General features: G+C 36.3%; 1 protein-coding gene across 9 annotated transcripts in view; it reads right to left on the reverse strand.

Annotated features, from left to right (window-relative positions):
- Positions 1 to 2,212: 2,212 nt before the first annotated feature.
- LRRC7 (leucine rich repeat containing 7) overlaps positions 2,213 to 15,040 on the reverse strand; it is a 524,922-nt gene continuing 512,094 nt past the window's right edge. For 7 of the 9 annotated variants that reach the window (XM_078072925.1, XM_078072926.1, XM_078072928.1 and 4 more), the window contains 2 exons: positions 4,515 to 4,605; positions 2,213 to 2,438 (listed from right to left, as the gene is read on the reverse strand). In XM_078072925.1, coding sequence (XP_077929051.1) covers positions 2,386 to 2,438; positions 4,515 to 4,605 — 144 coding nt within the window. In that variant the 3' untranslated portion in view covers positions 2,213 to 2,385. Of the gene's footprint in view, positions 2,439 to 3,085; positions 4,606 to 15,040 lie in introns of those variants that run through there. The other 2 variants (XM_078072931.1, XM_078072930.1) reach the window with 1 other exon arrangement.

Genomic DNA, 15,040 nt, shown 5'->3' on the forward strand with positions numbered 1-15,040 from the left:
TTGGAACCTGTCCCGGTAACAATCAGCTAACAGGCTTAGAGAGAGTCGCCAATATGGCAAAATTCAACATCTTAAAAACAGAAGTGGAACCATGGTTCTATTAAGGCATTGCCGCCCTCACCCTTGCACACAAGTTTGGTTTATTGTTGTCAGAGACATAAGTGCCCCACTTTTGCACCTGGGTTAATGCTACTACTCCAAGTTCCTTGGTCACCTAAGGAAGTTCTTCCCAAACCAGAAGTTGGAACCATCCGTAGATATTTAAGGGTCTCCAGTGAGAACTCTAAGGGGGGCCCCCAAAAGTTCAGAATATAGCTACACAACTTGACTTCATCTGCTTTGAGTTTTGTACAGTGGGGTTTTCAGAAAATACATTCTCTGAAGAGTTTAGATCAAATGAAGCTGAAGGGATGCACAGGAGAGCTGACACCCAGGATCTCCTATAATAGTAACCCATGTGCTTTCTAGAGTGCATGTCTGTTTTTCCCCAGCCCACATACTATTTTCTTGCTATCATGTATACCTGGGCAACGGTCTTACTGAGCAATGGGGCAATATTCTGGGCCAAGGCAGGATGCTTTTCTTAATGGAAAGTAGTTGTATTGCTAAGGACATAAGTCCATGCAGGTGATCTCAAATCTGGAGATTTCCCCCCCGACCCCTATTCCCAGATGATCAGGTCACTACAACCATAAGACAGGGCACATCACCAACCCAGTGTTTGAACATTTTATTGAGCCTCAGAAAGATTTAGCATTTCTGTGAGAGGAACTTTCCTGGGAACTCGACCCTGCTTTTCTCGATACTAGATAAAGGACCCATCTTCTTAACTTACTGGAGTGCATTATTTGCATAACTTTTTACTGACCCAGTGTTTTAATAAACCCGCTGTTTGGTCAGTATATCAAGAATCAGTCAAACATATTGTCTGATTGAATTTACCAAAGGCTTAGAGCAGTAGTCCGGTACCAGCATGCCTATTTATCTGGGTACACTGTATTGTTGCCTCTTGATAACAGCAGATCCATCAGAATAGACATTCTTGATCTGGGTGCCAATGAGGGGGCAGAGAATGACCGAGGGCAGTATTACAAGCCAATGAAAAGACAAGTTGACAAACATACTATGTTTTCCAAATATTTAAATTTTCATGGGAATATTTGATTTGATGATTTACAGTAAAATGTTTTCCTACTCCCTTCATCTAATCATTCTGGCAAATTCAAATACTTTCCACTTAATATTTGAATGTGTAAATCTAATTTCTTCATTTTCCTCTGTCTGGGTATACTATCTCTTTAGTTCACCCGCTGAAAGATATCTCAGTCCTACTTTTTAAATAAGCAATTATATTAGTAATATGTGTGCTGTCATCTTCAAGATTAAAAACAAATTAATGCTGATTTGTCATCCTCTCTTTAAAACTGCTTTTCATCTTGAAAGTGATAATCCAATGTAAGACCTAGAAACAACTGGGATTGTTTGATGTTTATGCAACTAACAGTTTTAATTAACTGGGACACATGTATTTTATAGGTTTCAATGAGCAATAAATTAGCATGATGTAAATATAAGTATGTTACACTAACTTTGAATATTCCTTGTCAAAAGTATACCTATATTTTGAAATTACTATGTTTGTTAAGGTGACTTCTATTGTCTGGAAACCGGGAATTATCATAAGAGAGCTTTTGTGGGCAATGTATTTTAAGCCATGTCAGTAGTTTTAAAAATTGTCCATTAATGTCTATTTGGCTTTGCAAAATCTGCAAGAATTCTACCAATACTTTTCAGTGCTTGTTCTTTCCACCCTGATCTTTCCCATTCCCCTTCATTGTGTCTTACTAATCCACCAGATCGAGGCAACTTCCTCAGTAGGAAGATCTCAATAAAAATCAAAGACCAAGAGGCGAGTCTATTGGAATCATGAATTCCACTCCTTTGTTGTCGTCGATTTTCTTTTTTAAAAAGGCACACCTTTAACTTTTTTTTTTTTTTTGTGGGGAGGGGTGGTTAACATAAACCAGATTCTAATTTTAGGGAGCAAAACCAGTTACTCCAGAAGTCAATACTGGGAAATTAATGTATTTTTGGTTTAGATCACCTATGGAATAAATTAAATTTTTTTTAACCTGTCAAGTAATTAGTGATTTTTTTCAATCAATCTAAAAAAAAAAATGCCTCTTTTCATTATTACCTGCCTTTTCTCAGTAGGCAGCACGGCAGTACAATTGACAACGAGGTGCTTTGAAACATCAGATTTCTTTTCCAGTGGGTCAGGAACGCTTTTTCTTTTCCTCATTTCCTGTAGTACAGGAAGGATGAGAGCCCGGGCCAGGACACTGTTGTCACATCAGGAGTGGAAGAGGTGTTTCTATGATCCTTTTAGCTTTGTGCCTCAGAAGCATCTCCTGAAGCCCTGGGTCTGATGTGGAAACCTGACATAAGAAAAGAGACTTGGGTGGTCCTCTATCTGGCTCTTCTTCCACCTCTCCCATAAGAGATTAAACAAAACTGATGGGATGAGTTGAGATGCTTCATTGCCAACCAAACTACACCTGGGAGTTTGTTTTTCCTTTAAGTGATCTTGTGAGGCCGGTGGGGGCCTCCATCTTGATTAATGATGATCATCCTATAATAGCAGCCGGAAATGGTGGTACCATGGTTTGGTGTGAGTTTTTGACAAAGAAAATTAGGCTCTTGAAAGACATTTCTCATCAGAAACTGTCGATATATTAAAATGCATTTAAAAGTTACTTCTGGGAAACATATTAAATAGGCCAATCATTTAATCATTTGCTAAATGTCAAACCCTATAAAATCATGGTATAATGTCACCCTGACATAAAGCAACATCAAAATTAGTGCATCATCTATAAAGTGAAGTATCATTTGCCTTCAAGTGACAAATTCTATTGCCAAAAAATACCACTGTACTTCTAATAAGTGACACTCATTTTAATAGACCCTACAAAAATACAGTATTTTCAATGTCCCCATAAAACAGTTAACTTACAAATATTACTCTCAGAGCTTTGGTGACATCCATATATGATACTATTGTGAAAATCCTAATAGAATATATAAAGAGCTATGTGGAAATATGAGAGAGCATGCATACAACCAACTCTGGGAAATTATTCTGGAATTTCAAATTAATATTCTAATCAAATTAATGACTAATATATAAAAGAAGTATTTTTAAAGGATTATAAAATGAATTTTGATCATTTATAGAGGAAAACAATTCTAATGTAAAAATAATGAATTCTCTATTAACTATGCTTGTCTTTCAGTAAGACAGAACCCATAATTTTATACTTTGAAACATTTTTGGAAAAAAAGTGTTTTCTCTATTTTTGCCCTCCTAAACAGGCACTGAAATTAACAATACAGGTAGACCACAGCTCTGAGAAATTATATTTGAAGTTTCATATTTGAATACCAAAGTTTTTTAATCATCCACCATAACTTTCTAACAACGGTCTTTCTTAATGATAAATTTTATCAATCTCCAAAACTCATTTTAAATTACTTAAAAGTAGCAAATTAGATAAAGCAACACACAAATAAATTCCACATTTACAAGTAAAGAAATCACAGGGGCTACAGTTTATAATCAACATAAACTTGAAAGAAATAAAGCAATACCTTTCCTGCCACCCATCATTCACTGCTTAAATTTGTGGTGAAAAAGATTTATCTATAATGACCTTTTGTCTGTTTCTTAACTTTGTGTGTATTGTAATTAGCTAAAGGCATTGAACAAATTAGTTTGTCCTATTTTTAGTCCGGTCCCAGAGATAAATGGCTAATTTATGAAATATTTCACTCTGTGTTATGAGAATTTAGCAAATGAATATGGAACCAAATATAAACACTTTATACCATATGTACAGTTACTTTCATAAGGCATTATCATGTAATTTTTTATTGAAAAAGATTCAATATAGTAAAGTCTTATTTTAAGATATAGTTTCTTTCTCAATCCGAGATGTTTAGTTTATGAAAATATTGTTTTTCTCTATATTCTTTTTGTATATATGCCAACATATACCTGTGCTAGAAATATTTTATGGGAATTACAATTCTTTATATTTGTATTTTCTATATAAAGGCATATACAACTTTGAGGCAGTGTTTTTGATGGAGAGCAGAATTTGTAAAGAGCTTGTATGTGCTTCCGTGCTCCGAAATTATATGAAATCCACTTCGAGAAGAAACTTATTTGATTAAAAAAAACAAAACAAAAACAAAAACAAAACTGCACCAATGCACAGCCAGAGGCTGACAATTAAAACTAATACATAACCACATGAACATCATATTTATATAGTTAACATTTTTAAGGATGATCAGTGCTAACATATAGTATTATACATTTGGCACTAATGTTTGCCATTGGTCCAGCAATTGGCAAAATTTGTTTCTATGTATAAATTTATTTTTGAACATTAGGTCTGGCTAAGATGTATCTTCACTATTTATAAAAAATATTTAGACAGTAAGCTCACGTTGAATAACTAGGTCTACTGTGTTCTGGAAACTCTTCAGTAGTAATACAGCTTTTTCATGTTCCATATGTACAAAACTATGTCCATTTGCCTGTAAACACACAAATAAAACAGGGCAATCAATGCAAGATATTGTTTGTCACCTCACCATTGTTTCTAATTGTAAGATTCAAGGGAATATTGAGCAACCAAAAGCTATCAGTTTTTAAAATTCACAATAAAATTCTAACTATGGAAACAACTGATTAATTTCACCCAGCTTTGATTCAATTTATTAATTCAACAAATATTTAACAAGCATCTAGTATTTCCTATCTAAGACTGTCCTAGCCACTGTGCTGATCATAGAGATAACCTGGTGAATAACAGATAGATACATTTGAAATATGGTAGTTGTTCTGTGGTTGTTCTTTTAATTTGTTTTGTTTTTGCAGGTACTTAGTTGAGATGTTTTGGAAGTGTCCACAGGACCATTGCCTTCTTGCTATATAATTACTGATAGCTTAATCCCATCATCAAGGTCAAATATTTCACTCATGACACACATGATTGCACACTTATAGTCTTGTTAGATCTTATTTTGACTCACTGAAAAGTTCTTAGTTTATACATTTTTTGTTTTTTTACGTTCTTTTTTTTAAAAAAAAGATTTTATTTATTTATTTGGGAGACAGAGGGAGAGAGGGGGAGAGAGAAAAAGCATGAGCAAGGGGAGGGGCAGAGGGAGAAGCAAGCTCCCCGCCGAGCAGGGAGCCTGATGCAGGACTTGATCCCAGGACCCTGGCATCATGACCTGAGCCAAAGGCAGATGCTTAACTGACTGAGCCACCCAGGCGCCCCTACATTTTTATATTAAAGAGATCATTTTTACTTCCCCCATTGCTAAATGCAAGTATATTCATTATTTATACCAGTGGTTCTCAATGGCATCCAATATACCTAAGAGATCCACCCCTCAGAGGTAAAGCACACTGACATTAGTAACAGTGAAAATGTCTGCCATCTTCTACTTAAGAATCATCAGTCTATGTATTCAAAATCCATTTTAAACATAATTAGCCTAAGATTACAATTTTGGGATTCAACTGGTTATTGTTTGACATTTCACACGCTTCTCTGTTGTGAGTGCTCTTTTTTTGTACATTAAATTACAGATTCTCTTGATTGGAATGATTTTTACTATTAATATATAAAGAAGTGGATCCCATAAAACTTCACTGTCATTAAGGCCCAAATAAAACGCAACCTTACTGAGACTTGGTAGGAATAATTCTTGGAAATTTAACGACTAACAATTATGTAACTATTTTCCTCACATCTGGGACTCAGTTGATTTGGAAGAGTCAGTCAAATTGACTACTTGGCAAAGTACAGATAATAGAGCTGGTTAATTGATTGACGTTTTCAGTTTTCAATTGACTGATACTAATTTTGGGAACCCATTGCCTTTGTTGTTTTACTTTTTTAATGCTTTCTTAAAATATGGTTAATATTTCAACTAACCACTCAATATCTCACTGTCTTTGGCTTTTTAAAATTTAAAACAGCAGATTGCAGTACTGTATAGTCTTTATAACTTAGATGAAAGTCATCTGACACATATTTTATCACTATATTTTATCATTAATTGGTTGGTTAATGATACGATAAAAAAAAGAAGGTCCTAAAATATTGCACTTCTTAAACCACAGTACATCTAACAAGGAAAATACGAGGACACAGAAATGTGAATCCATGAAAACCCATATAACTAGAAGTATAAATTTGTTTTGAATTGAAGAATATCTTTCTCTCTCCCACCCTCCCTCCTCTCTCTCTCCTCTCTCTCTCTCTATATATACATATACATATATATACATATCTCCTTTAATATATATAATAACATTTAATTAATGGAGATGCCTATCAAAGTTGGCATTGGCTGTTTCAGTGGCAGGAAACAGTAGTTGGGTAGAACTTTGGGTTTGTTTCACAGCCCAAATTTCTTGCTTAAGTTGTAGTTAAAACCAGACAATTGGGTTCCATGTGATGTTATTTCTGGTCAGATGATGATGTGGGATAGAGAACACAGCATATGGTACATTCTTCTTTTTATTCTCAATCTGTATCTGACATCAGGAAAATAGCAAACTTCGGTGAAATGTATCCTTATTCCACTGTATTTTTGAGAAATATACTAACTACCTAATGTCTTCAATTTGACCAAAAAACATACCTGAACTGTGAATTAAATTTAACTTTATTTATTTATTTACTTATTTTAAGTAAGCTCGATGCCAGCGTGGGGCTGGAACTCACAACCCTGAGATCAAGAGTTGCATGCTCTACTGACTGAGCCAGCCAGGTGCTCCTAAATTTAACTTTAATAATGGAGTTCTTGAATGTCCTTAATAATAACTTTGTGAGTGCTCAGATTTCTCTATCAGAAGACTCGAAACCTAGAATTGCAATGAACTCACAACCCACCAAGATTTTTCAGGGAATTGTTTGAAATTTCAGTATCTTAGTGTTTCAGGGAAAAGGAATGCTCTAGGATTTGGAGGTCATGAATGGTATATTGTCCACCATTAGACCTCACCATTCCTGGTTTTAGGAACGGCCAGTCTCAAAATAATACCAATTTTAAGAGCATAAGTGGCACAGAACCCAGATAGCAAATTAATCATAGCTGCTAATTTTGAATGATACTTTTATCAAGAGGTCTTCAAAAAAGGGTGTTCATTTCCACCATTTTTTTCTTTCATTTTTTCAATCAAAAACGTGTGTTATGTATTAACTGTCCCCAAGGCATTGTGCCTGGCACTGGGGATAGGAGCAAGAAAGAGATGAGACAGGGAAGGCTCCCCTCAAAGAGGTGACCATCCAGAAGGGGAAATTAGCCATGGACATAATTAAAAATAATGTAGAAAATGCCTTCCCTGTAGTAGGCACTCAACAATTGCTGAATTGAATTAACATCAGAAGAGATAAATAAAGTACTAGGGTAGCTCAGTGGGAGGAAAAGGGAAGAGGGAAATTTTCAGGGAAGCTGTTTTCTCCGAGGTCAATAACAAGAGTTTCCCCCGTACCCACACCTGGTGAGATTTCCCCCGTACTCACACCTGGCAAGAGTGTGATTAGAGAAGGGCCACAATCCTTGTCTCGCTCAAGCCTGGAGCCTCCTCCAGCCCTAGACATGTGAACAGTTGCCTATTTCAAGTAAACTCTTCAACAATCCATGTAGGGCAAAGAGTTTTAAGATGATCTAGGTATGTATTCATTTTTATGAGAATTTAAAAATAAAAATAACAGTGAACTTAGACCCTAGGCTTTAGCATAGGAAACAACCATAAAAATATGCTAATGTGGGGGGGCTTGATAGGAGGTGGGGTTAGTTTATAGATTCTTTTTTTTAAAACCAAGAGGGATAGCCCAATATGTGAAATATTTAAACAGAAATTTTCTGGAGAGATCAAAGAGGCAGTAAGAGAGTGAGAGAATGAGAGAGTGAGAGCAAGCATATCTAGGCTAATCCTGTTATTTTCTAAGTGAAAGAGATACACCTCAGAGAGGACAAGATACCTGACCGAGGCCACACATCCAGGGCTGAATAATCCCATACCATAATATTCGCTCTTATTATTTCTCTCAATACTTCACTGAAATAATAAGACCCCAATTGCTTCCATTGATCTGAACTGACATTTCAGTAATTATGATAAAATAATGAATATTTTCCCCTTAAAATTATTGCTATATCACCTCCTGACATAATTTGTTCTTTACAGTGCTTGCAAAACCTTAATTCTCATTCAGATTCCTATCAGGATTAACTTAAGTCATTCCAAAAATACTGGTAGAAATAACATTTAGTCCTAAAGTAGAATCTCCAGAAATGCTGAACCTCTCATTCTTATTATAGTGTTAACTCTGGCTTAATTGGGTTCTTGTAGGCATATGTGAGCTTTCTCTCTCAAAAATGGAAAGACTAAGTCAGGCTATCTGCTAGGACAGTGCCAGGAAACTTGAGAGGAAATGGATTAAAAAAGGAGAAAACTTTTAGGGTAGAATCTATAAATTTGTCATTTAATTGAACAAGGGTAGAAGAAACAGACAAGAATCGGATTGTGATACCATTAACGGAAAGGAAGGAATAGCTTAGTTGGGAAGACAATGGGGTTTGAGGCTACGGCAATGCACGTAAGGGAAATGTTGATCGTGTATTTAGAAACAAGAGACTAGGGTTCAGGAAGCAGGTCAGGGTGGCAGCATTAGCGACAGAAGTTAGGTTTTACTGCTGTTTGGTATTCACCACAAGGAATGCTGAGAGATTTATCAGAAAATAAATTTAAAAGGGAGCATTGTGAAAGAAGGGAAATCTTACCAGGGGAGCAAGATGGGGTTGCAGCTTGGGACATGTAGAGCAAAGCTGAAAGATAGTGTTTGCTGTTGCCCTGGGCATCGAGGAAAATCTGTCTGAAGTAAGGGAGGGGAAGGTGAAGCAGAGCCTAATCCTTCCTGCAGGAGGATGGCAGAAAACTGGCTCGAGCTCAGTGGCCGAACTGAAGAACAGGGATTCTCACGGGACTGATGCGCAGAGGGGAGAGAACAGGACAGCGGGGCTCCTGGGAGATCCAGGCAGAAGGATAACTGGGAAGAGTCGTCAGGAAGGGGATCAAGGTACTGTGCTCACAAAAGTAGCAGGAAATCCAAGAGAATCAAATATTTTCCAGTGGCCCCAATGAACCCTAGCTTTCTGCAAGAGAGAGGAAAAAAAGCAGGGAAAAGCCATAGCTCCTGAAGTCTGGCCTTGTATCTGGGTCTGTTTCCAATAAAACAGGCTTCAAGATGTTCCGAACCACGGACCAGGCTCTGATTCAAGGCTAGAAAGACTCCTTGTATAAACCAGCTTTTAATATCGCTTTAAACCATCAGCTTTTAGTTTTCATGCTTTGTAAGCGACAAATGAGAGTTATACAGTTGGAAACTGTAGAGCTGATTTCCCAGAAGGAAATAAAGCAGGTTGGTAACTTAGATCACTGAGTCAAATAAACACTAGGACTCTACCTGTAATTTTTAGTCCCCAGAAATATTTTAGATCTAAAAACTAGAGCTTTGGGAAACCTCAAGAGGCCTATTTAAAATGCCACAACTAGGGACTGCCTGGTAATGACTTCAAAATACCAGGAGAACTCTGAAAGATCAGAAAGCACATTATCTTAGAAAGTTTATTAAAGATTAAATGGGTTAATGTATGTCAAGTGCTTAGGCCTGGCACACTATAAACCAATCAGATGTTACCTCCTACTATTAATATTACTTCAATATTACTTTCTTTTTTTTTTTTTTAAAGATTTTATTTATTTATTTGCGAGAGAGAGAATGAGAGACAGAGAGCACATGAGAGGGGGGAGGGTCAGAGGGAGAAGCAGACTCCCTGCTGAGCAGGGAGCCCGATGCGGGACTCGATCCCGGGACTCCAGGATCATGACCCGAGCTGAAGGCAGTCGCTTAACCGACTGAGCCACCCAGGCGCCCTCAATATTACTTTCTTGAATTTTCCTTAAGTCACAAGAATAGAAGGACAAAATGTCAGAGGAAGGGACTTTCTTTTTCTTGTTTAGTTAACTCTATTTTTTCTTTTTTTTTTAAAGATGAAAATGTGAAGATTGGAGACAGTGCATGAGATACCCAAACTCACAGAGCTAGTGACTAGGTGGGAATTTATGTTACAGTAGTCAACTCAGTAACTTGGCACAATTTGTTTCATTGGATGTTGTGAGGTTGTTAATGAATGTTTTAGGTTCATTAAATGAACTCAATTTTTAATATGAATTGAGCCATTTCTTGACATGGAACATTGGTTCAGGCCTGATGCCGGGGGAAACAATGACAGAGGGGTTGGGAGAGGTGTTTGAAGGAGATAGAATCTCAGTTCGAGAGAACCTTCTCCTTCCACTGTTAGGACTCAAGAGCAAAGGGAACTTTATTTTTAAAATGAATTTGGGTAGGGGCGCCTGGGTGGCTCAGTTGGTTGAGCGACTGCCTTCGGCTCAGGTCATGATCCTGGAGTCCCGGGATCGAGTCCCGCATCGGGGTCCCTGCTCAGCGGGGAGTCTGCTTCTCCCTCTGACCCTCCCCCCTCTCATGCTCTCTGTCTCTCATTGTCTCTCTCGCAAATAAATAAAATCTTAAAAAAAAAAAAAAAAAATTTAAAAAAAAAAAAAAAAAAAATAAAATGAATTTGGGTATCTGGCTAACATCTTGGGCACTTCAGACAGGAAATCAGAAAATTATGTTACTATGTTTGTGTAGGGCTTTTCCAATTAAAATGCGTATGAGAAGAATAGTAATATTTCAGCTAGTAATGTTTTGTGGTTGTCTTATGTGTGTGAATAGAAGAAGAGCTGAGGAAGTAAAGGCCACTACTGGGCAATATTGATTGATTGCAGGGTATAAATCCAATGATGCTTTGAAAAGTAAATGCAGGGACGCCTGAGTGGCTCAGTCAGTTAAGCGTTTGCCTTTGGCTAAGGTCATGATCTCAGGGTCCTGAGATCGAGCCCCGCGTCAGGCTCCCTGCTAAGTGGGGAGTCTGCTTCTCCCTCTCCCTTTGCCCCTGCTCGTGTGCTCTCTCTCGCTCACTTCCTCTCTCAAATAAATAAATAAAATCTTTAAAAAATTAAAAAAAAAGTAAATGCATATAATCTACCTTTGTGCATTTGATATTTTGAATATACGTGTATTATAAGTACAAAATATGATACATAAAATACATTGTCACAGTTGGTCACATATATGTTTTATATAAACACAGTCTATTATAATAAATGTGTGCACTTTAGAGGAAATAGCAATTTAATGAAAAATGAGATAAAAATGAAATGGCTTATTAAATTAAAATGAAGTTAATAAGAAAAAAATTCAGGAAAGAAAAGATATTCTGAAAATTTTATGCTTCAAGAATATATAATTAATGGGTTTCTGGCTTTAGCTGATTTGAAAGTATAAAGGAACATTTTACTGTATAATCTTGATATTGTTTCTAGAAGATATCCTGCCTTTTTAAAATTCCACTTGACATCGGTGCCATAAAATGTTTTTTAATTGTCCCTTTGCATGATTTAGACATGGAAAGATGGAGGGCTAATGAAATTGTATTTACAATTACAACAAAAAGTAGAGCTTTGCAATTATGGTTCATCAATTTACTGTAAAGCCCACTTGGTTTCTGGATTTCATCCTCTTGTTCCTTCCAAGATTTATCTTTGATTTCCTTCTGGTAAATGTTTTGTTAAATGGGTAAATTATGGATGTTTATACTACAGAAATTCTACAGAGGATGCTGTAATTCTCCCAGGAATTTTCTTGTATCCTTATTATTCAAAGTTCTAAATTTAAAAACTAATTGCTAAGAAGGCTTGGCCACAAGGTTGGTGGTATTATCCAATAAGAAGGACAGCATGACTCTTAGAATCCAAAAAAGAAATGGGATTAGAGACTTAGGTGTGTGATTTTTGGTTGATTGAAACTCACCCTCAGGGACAAACATTTAAAGGGGCAGTACATATGTATTTTGTACATTAGATATACATTAGTACATTAACATCTTTGAAAGCCTATAGCTCTTGAAATGAGGGAAAACTAAAAAATACAGCAACCATATTAGAGCTACAAGGGCAAGCCTTCATGGTGTTTGATCCTGACAGTCAGACATTATGAGGAACAGTGGTAATCTTAAATAATCATAATTATGTTTCACATTGGCTACCTGGAATTCATTCTCATTTCAGAGTTTTAATCTGATAGAGTACTCTCATTAAATATTGGCATATATTTGGAGCTGAATATACTGCATGGTCAATACTACATTGACTTTATGCCAAGTCATTTGAAAAATTTTCCTTTCTATCAAAAAACTGAACTACAGATTTTAAATTCTTAGAGAGTTCCCATGAAAAATTTACATTGCACTTTTTAAATGTGAGAAAGTTTGAAGTCTTAATGGCTTTTACTGCAGTATTAAAAAAATCTTCATAGAATTAAACACAGAGAAGAATTTCTCTTCTATCTTAAGTGCACACACGTATTGCAGCTTGAATGTTTCATGAATTCTGGCTCAAAAAAGACATGGCAAGCTAGAATAGACTCAACTACAGACTTTGTCAATTATTTGTTTAAAAATTTGGGCATGGAACTGGTAATAAGTAGTGATCCTGAAGACATTTACTTATTTATCTGCTCTGATTTTAGGATGCCTGTTTTCTTCTTATCAAGTATGTTGAATGAACATCTCTAACAAATGAATTCCCTACCTTGGTTTGCAAAGCAATTCCCTGACAAGCTATATTTTATTTCTTTTAAGAGAAATAGAAACTGCAAAATGAACAGAACTGCAAAATCAATCTCTCATTTTCAGGAGGCTTGTGTAGCCATGTTGGTCTCTGCTGACTAGAGCACTTGCTCTTAAAAGAAGACAGACTGGAAGTTGATTTTATCAAATGCTGAAAGTCACCTTCTGTCCTCTCTTCCTCTTTCATTTTCTGCTCAGGTAATTTTGGGCATGTCTACTTCCTGGGCTAGGTTATGTAAAGCCATTCTTTATTACATTGTTCACATTGCTTGGCACAATACTTCCTACACAGTGGGTATTTAATACATGTTTTCCGAACATATAAATAGAAAATGTGATGAATATGATGCTATCAGTAAAATTTGTTCCAGTAAAATCAGTATTGTATAATGGAAGAAGCTCAAATAAGTCATTTAGCCTCTGTCAACAGTAGATAACTTGTGTGATATAAATGAGACTCTGCTTGTTACTTTTATTTCAGCCAAATTATGGAAGTTAGAGCCAGTCTAATGAACTTAACTTGTTTTTATTGGTTTTCCTGTTTTCCTTATTCTGTATAGTATTAAGGTTTTGATTTGCAATATGTATTTACTCAATCTTTTATTAGTTCACTGTACTGAATTTCATAAATTGAATAAGATATGCGGTGACACTCTGGCGTACAAAACCATACACATTTTAAAAAATTATTTTTTTGTTGTCTTCTAATCAAATTGTATTAAAAAATCTTATTCTTCAGTAATTTCTCTGAACATTAAGAATTATGTGATTACTGACCCCTTCCCCCCACCTTTCCCCCAACCTCTCTGATGTTTTTGATTGATTTTCTTTTTTTTATCTTTTTTTTTTTTTAGGATTTTATTTGTTTATTCATGAGAGACAGAGAGAGAGAGAGAGAGAGAGAGGCAGAGGGAGAAAAAGGCTCCCAAGGAGCAGAGAGCCCGATGCGGGACTTGATCCCAGGACCCTGGGATCATGACCTGAGCCAAAGGCAGACACTTAACCATCTGAGCCACCCAGGCGCCCTGTTTTTGATTTTCAACCACCAAATAAGATCAACTAAAAAAAAAAGCATTAACTCATTTGACCTTGTTGGGAAATGCTTTAGTGAAATTTCCAAATAGCTTAAGTTTATTTTTTTAAGAGTCCCATACTTCATTGTAACCATAACAAAAATTTCTCACTCTACTTTTTGTATCCATTTTGGGAGAAATTTTTAAAAATTCAGAGATATGAATATACTCTAACCCATTCCAAATGACTCATGATGATAATTATGAACATGAACACTGCGGGATAAAGCTGTGGGCCCATTTAGATGCTTCTATAAGAAACATTTCCCAAAGTGTGTTCTGTGGAGGCAGTTAATTGATGTTGTTAGTAAAGAGGGCTGTATGGTTAAAAATGTTGGGACATATAAGTTTGTAAGATTTCTCAGGTTCTGAAATGCTTAATACATTGTGAAATCCTGAAACAAAGGATAGACTCTGAGGTGGCTCCGAAACTTCTTCGACTAAGGAATTCCTTTCCAAAAAGATATCGTAAGGGATGCCATTGGGAAACACTCTATCTTCTATACTGAATGACTACTGTACTCTTTGAACTTTGTTTCTATCTTTTAAAGGAAGTTTCTCTCTCTTCTTGGACAACGAAACTGTCAGCTCTGACTTCTTGCTTCTGGCAAGTGCCTGGATCTGAGGCTTTCCTCTTGGTGGTCTGGAAAGCTAGGTAAAAGATTCCAAGTATGAAATAAAATCTTTCTTAGGAGTAAAGGCATGAAATTTAGTGCATGGACTTTGTGACATTAATTATGGCTTCTCAGAAGCACTTTGCTTTGTGGTTGTTGAACAAATAAGCTTTAGCTAGGTAAGATAATACTATTAGCAGCTAACCACACCTACGGGTCATTCAAAGCAGCATAAAACTTCCATTCAGACAAGGAAGGCTTGGTCCAGTGGTCAAATACAGATACAGCACTATCTGTACACAGTAGATTCAGGCAGCTGTGGGTATTTCATATAGACTTTGGGGGAAATCTAAACTCTCCTCTCACATTCTGAGCCTTGAAAGCTGTATCTTAGTATCCCCCCTCCACCTTCATCCCCATGCCAAGCCCCCTGCAGGTTTCAGTTCTCCAACTCAGGGCAAAACCTTAAAATCCTAGGGTTTTCTTTTTTTATGCCTGTGATCTCCC

This window comes from Halichoerus grypus, chromosome 5 (genome assembly GCF_964656455.1).
Source record: "Halichoerus grypus chromosome 5, mHalGry1.hap1.1, whole genome shotgun sequence".
NCBI lineage: Eukaryota > Metazoa > Chordata > Mammalia > Carnivora > Phocidae > Halichoerus > Halichoerus grypus.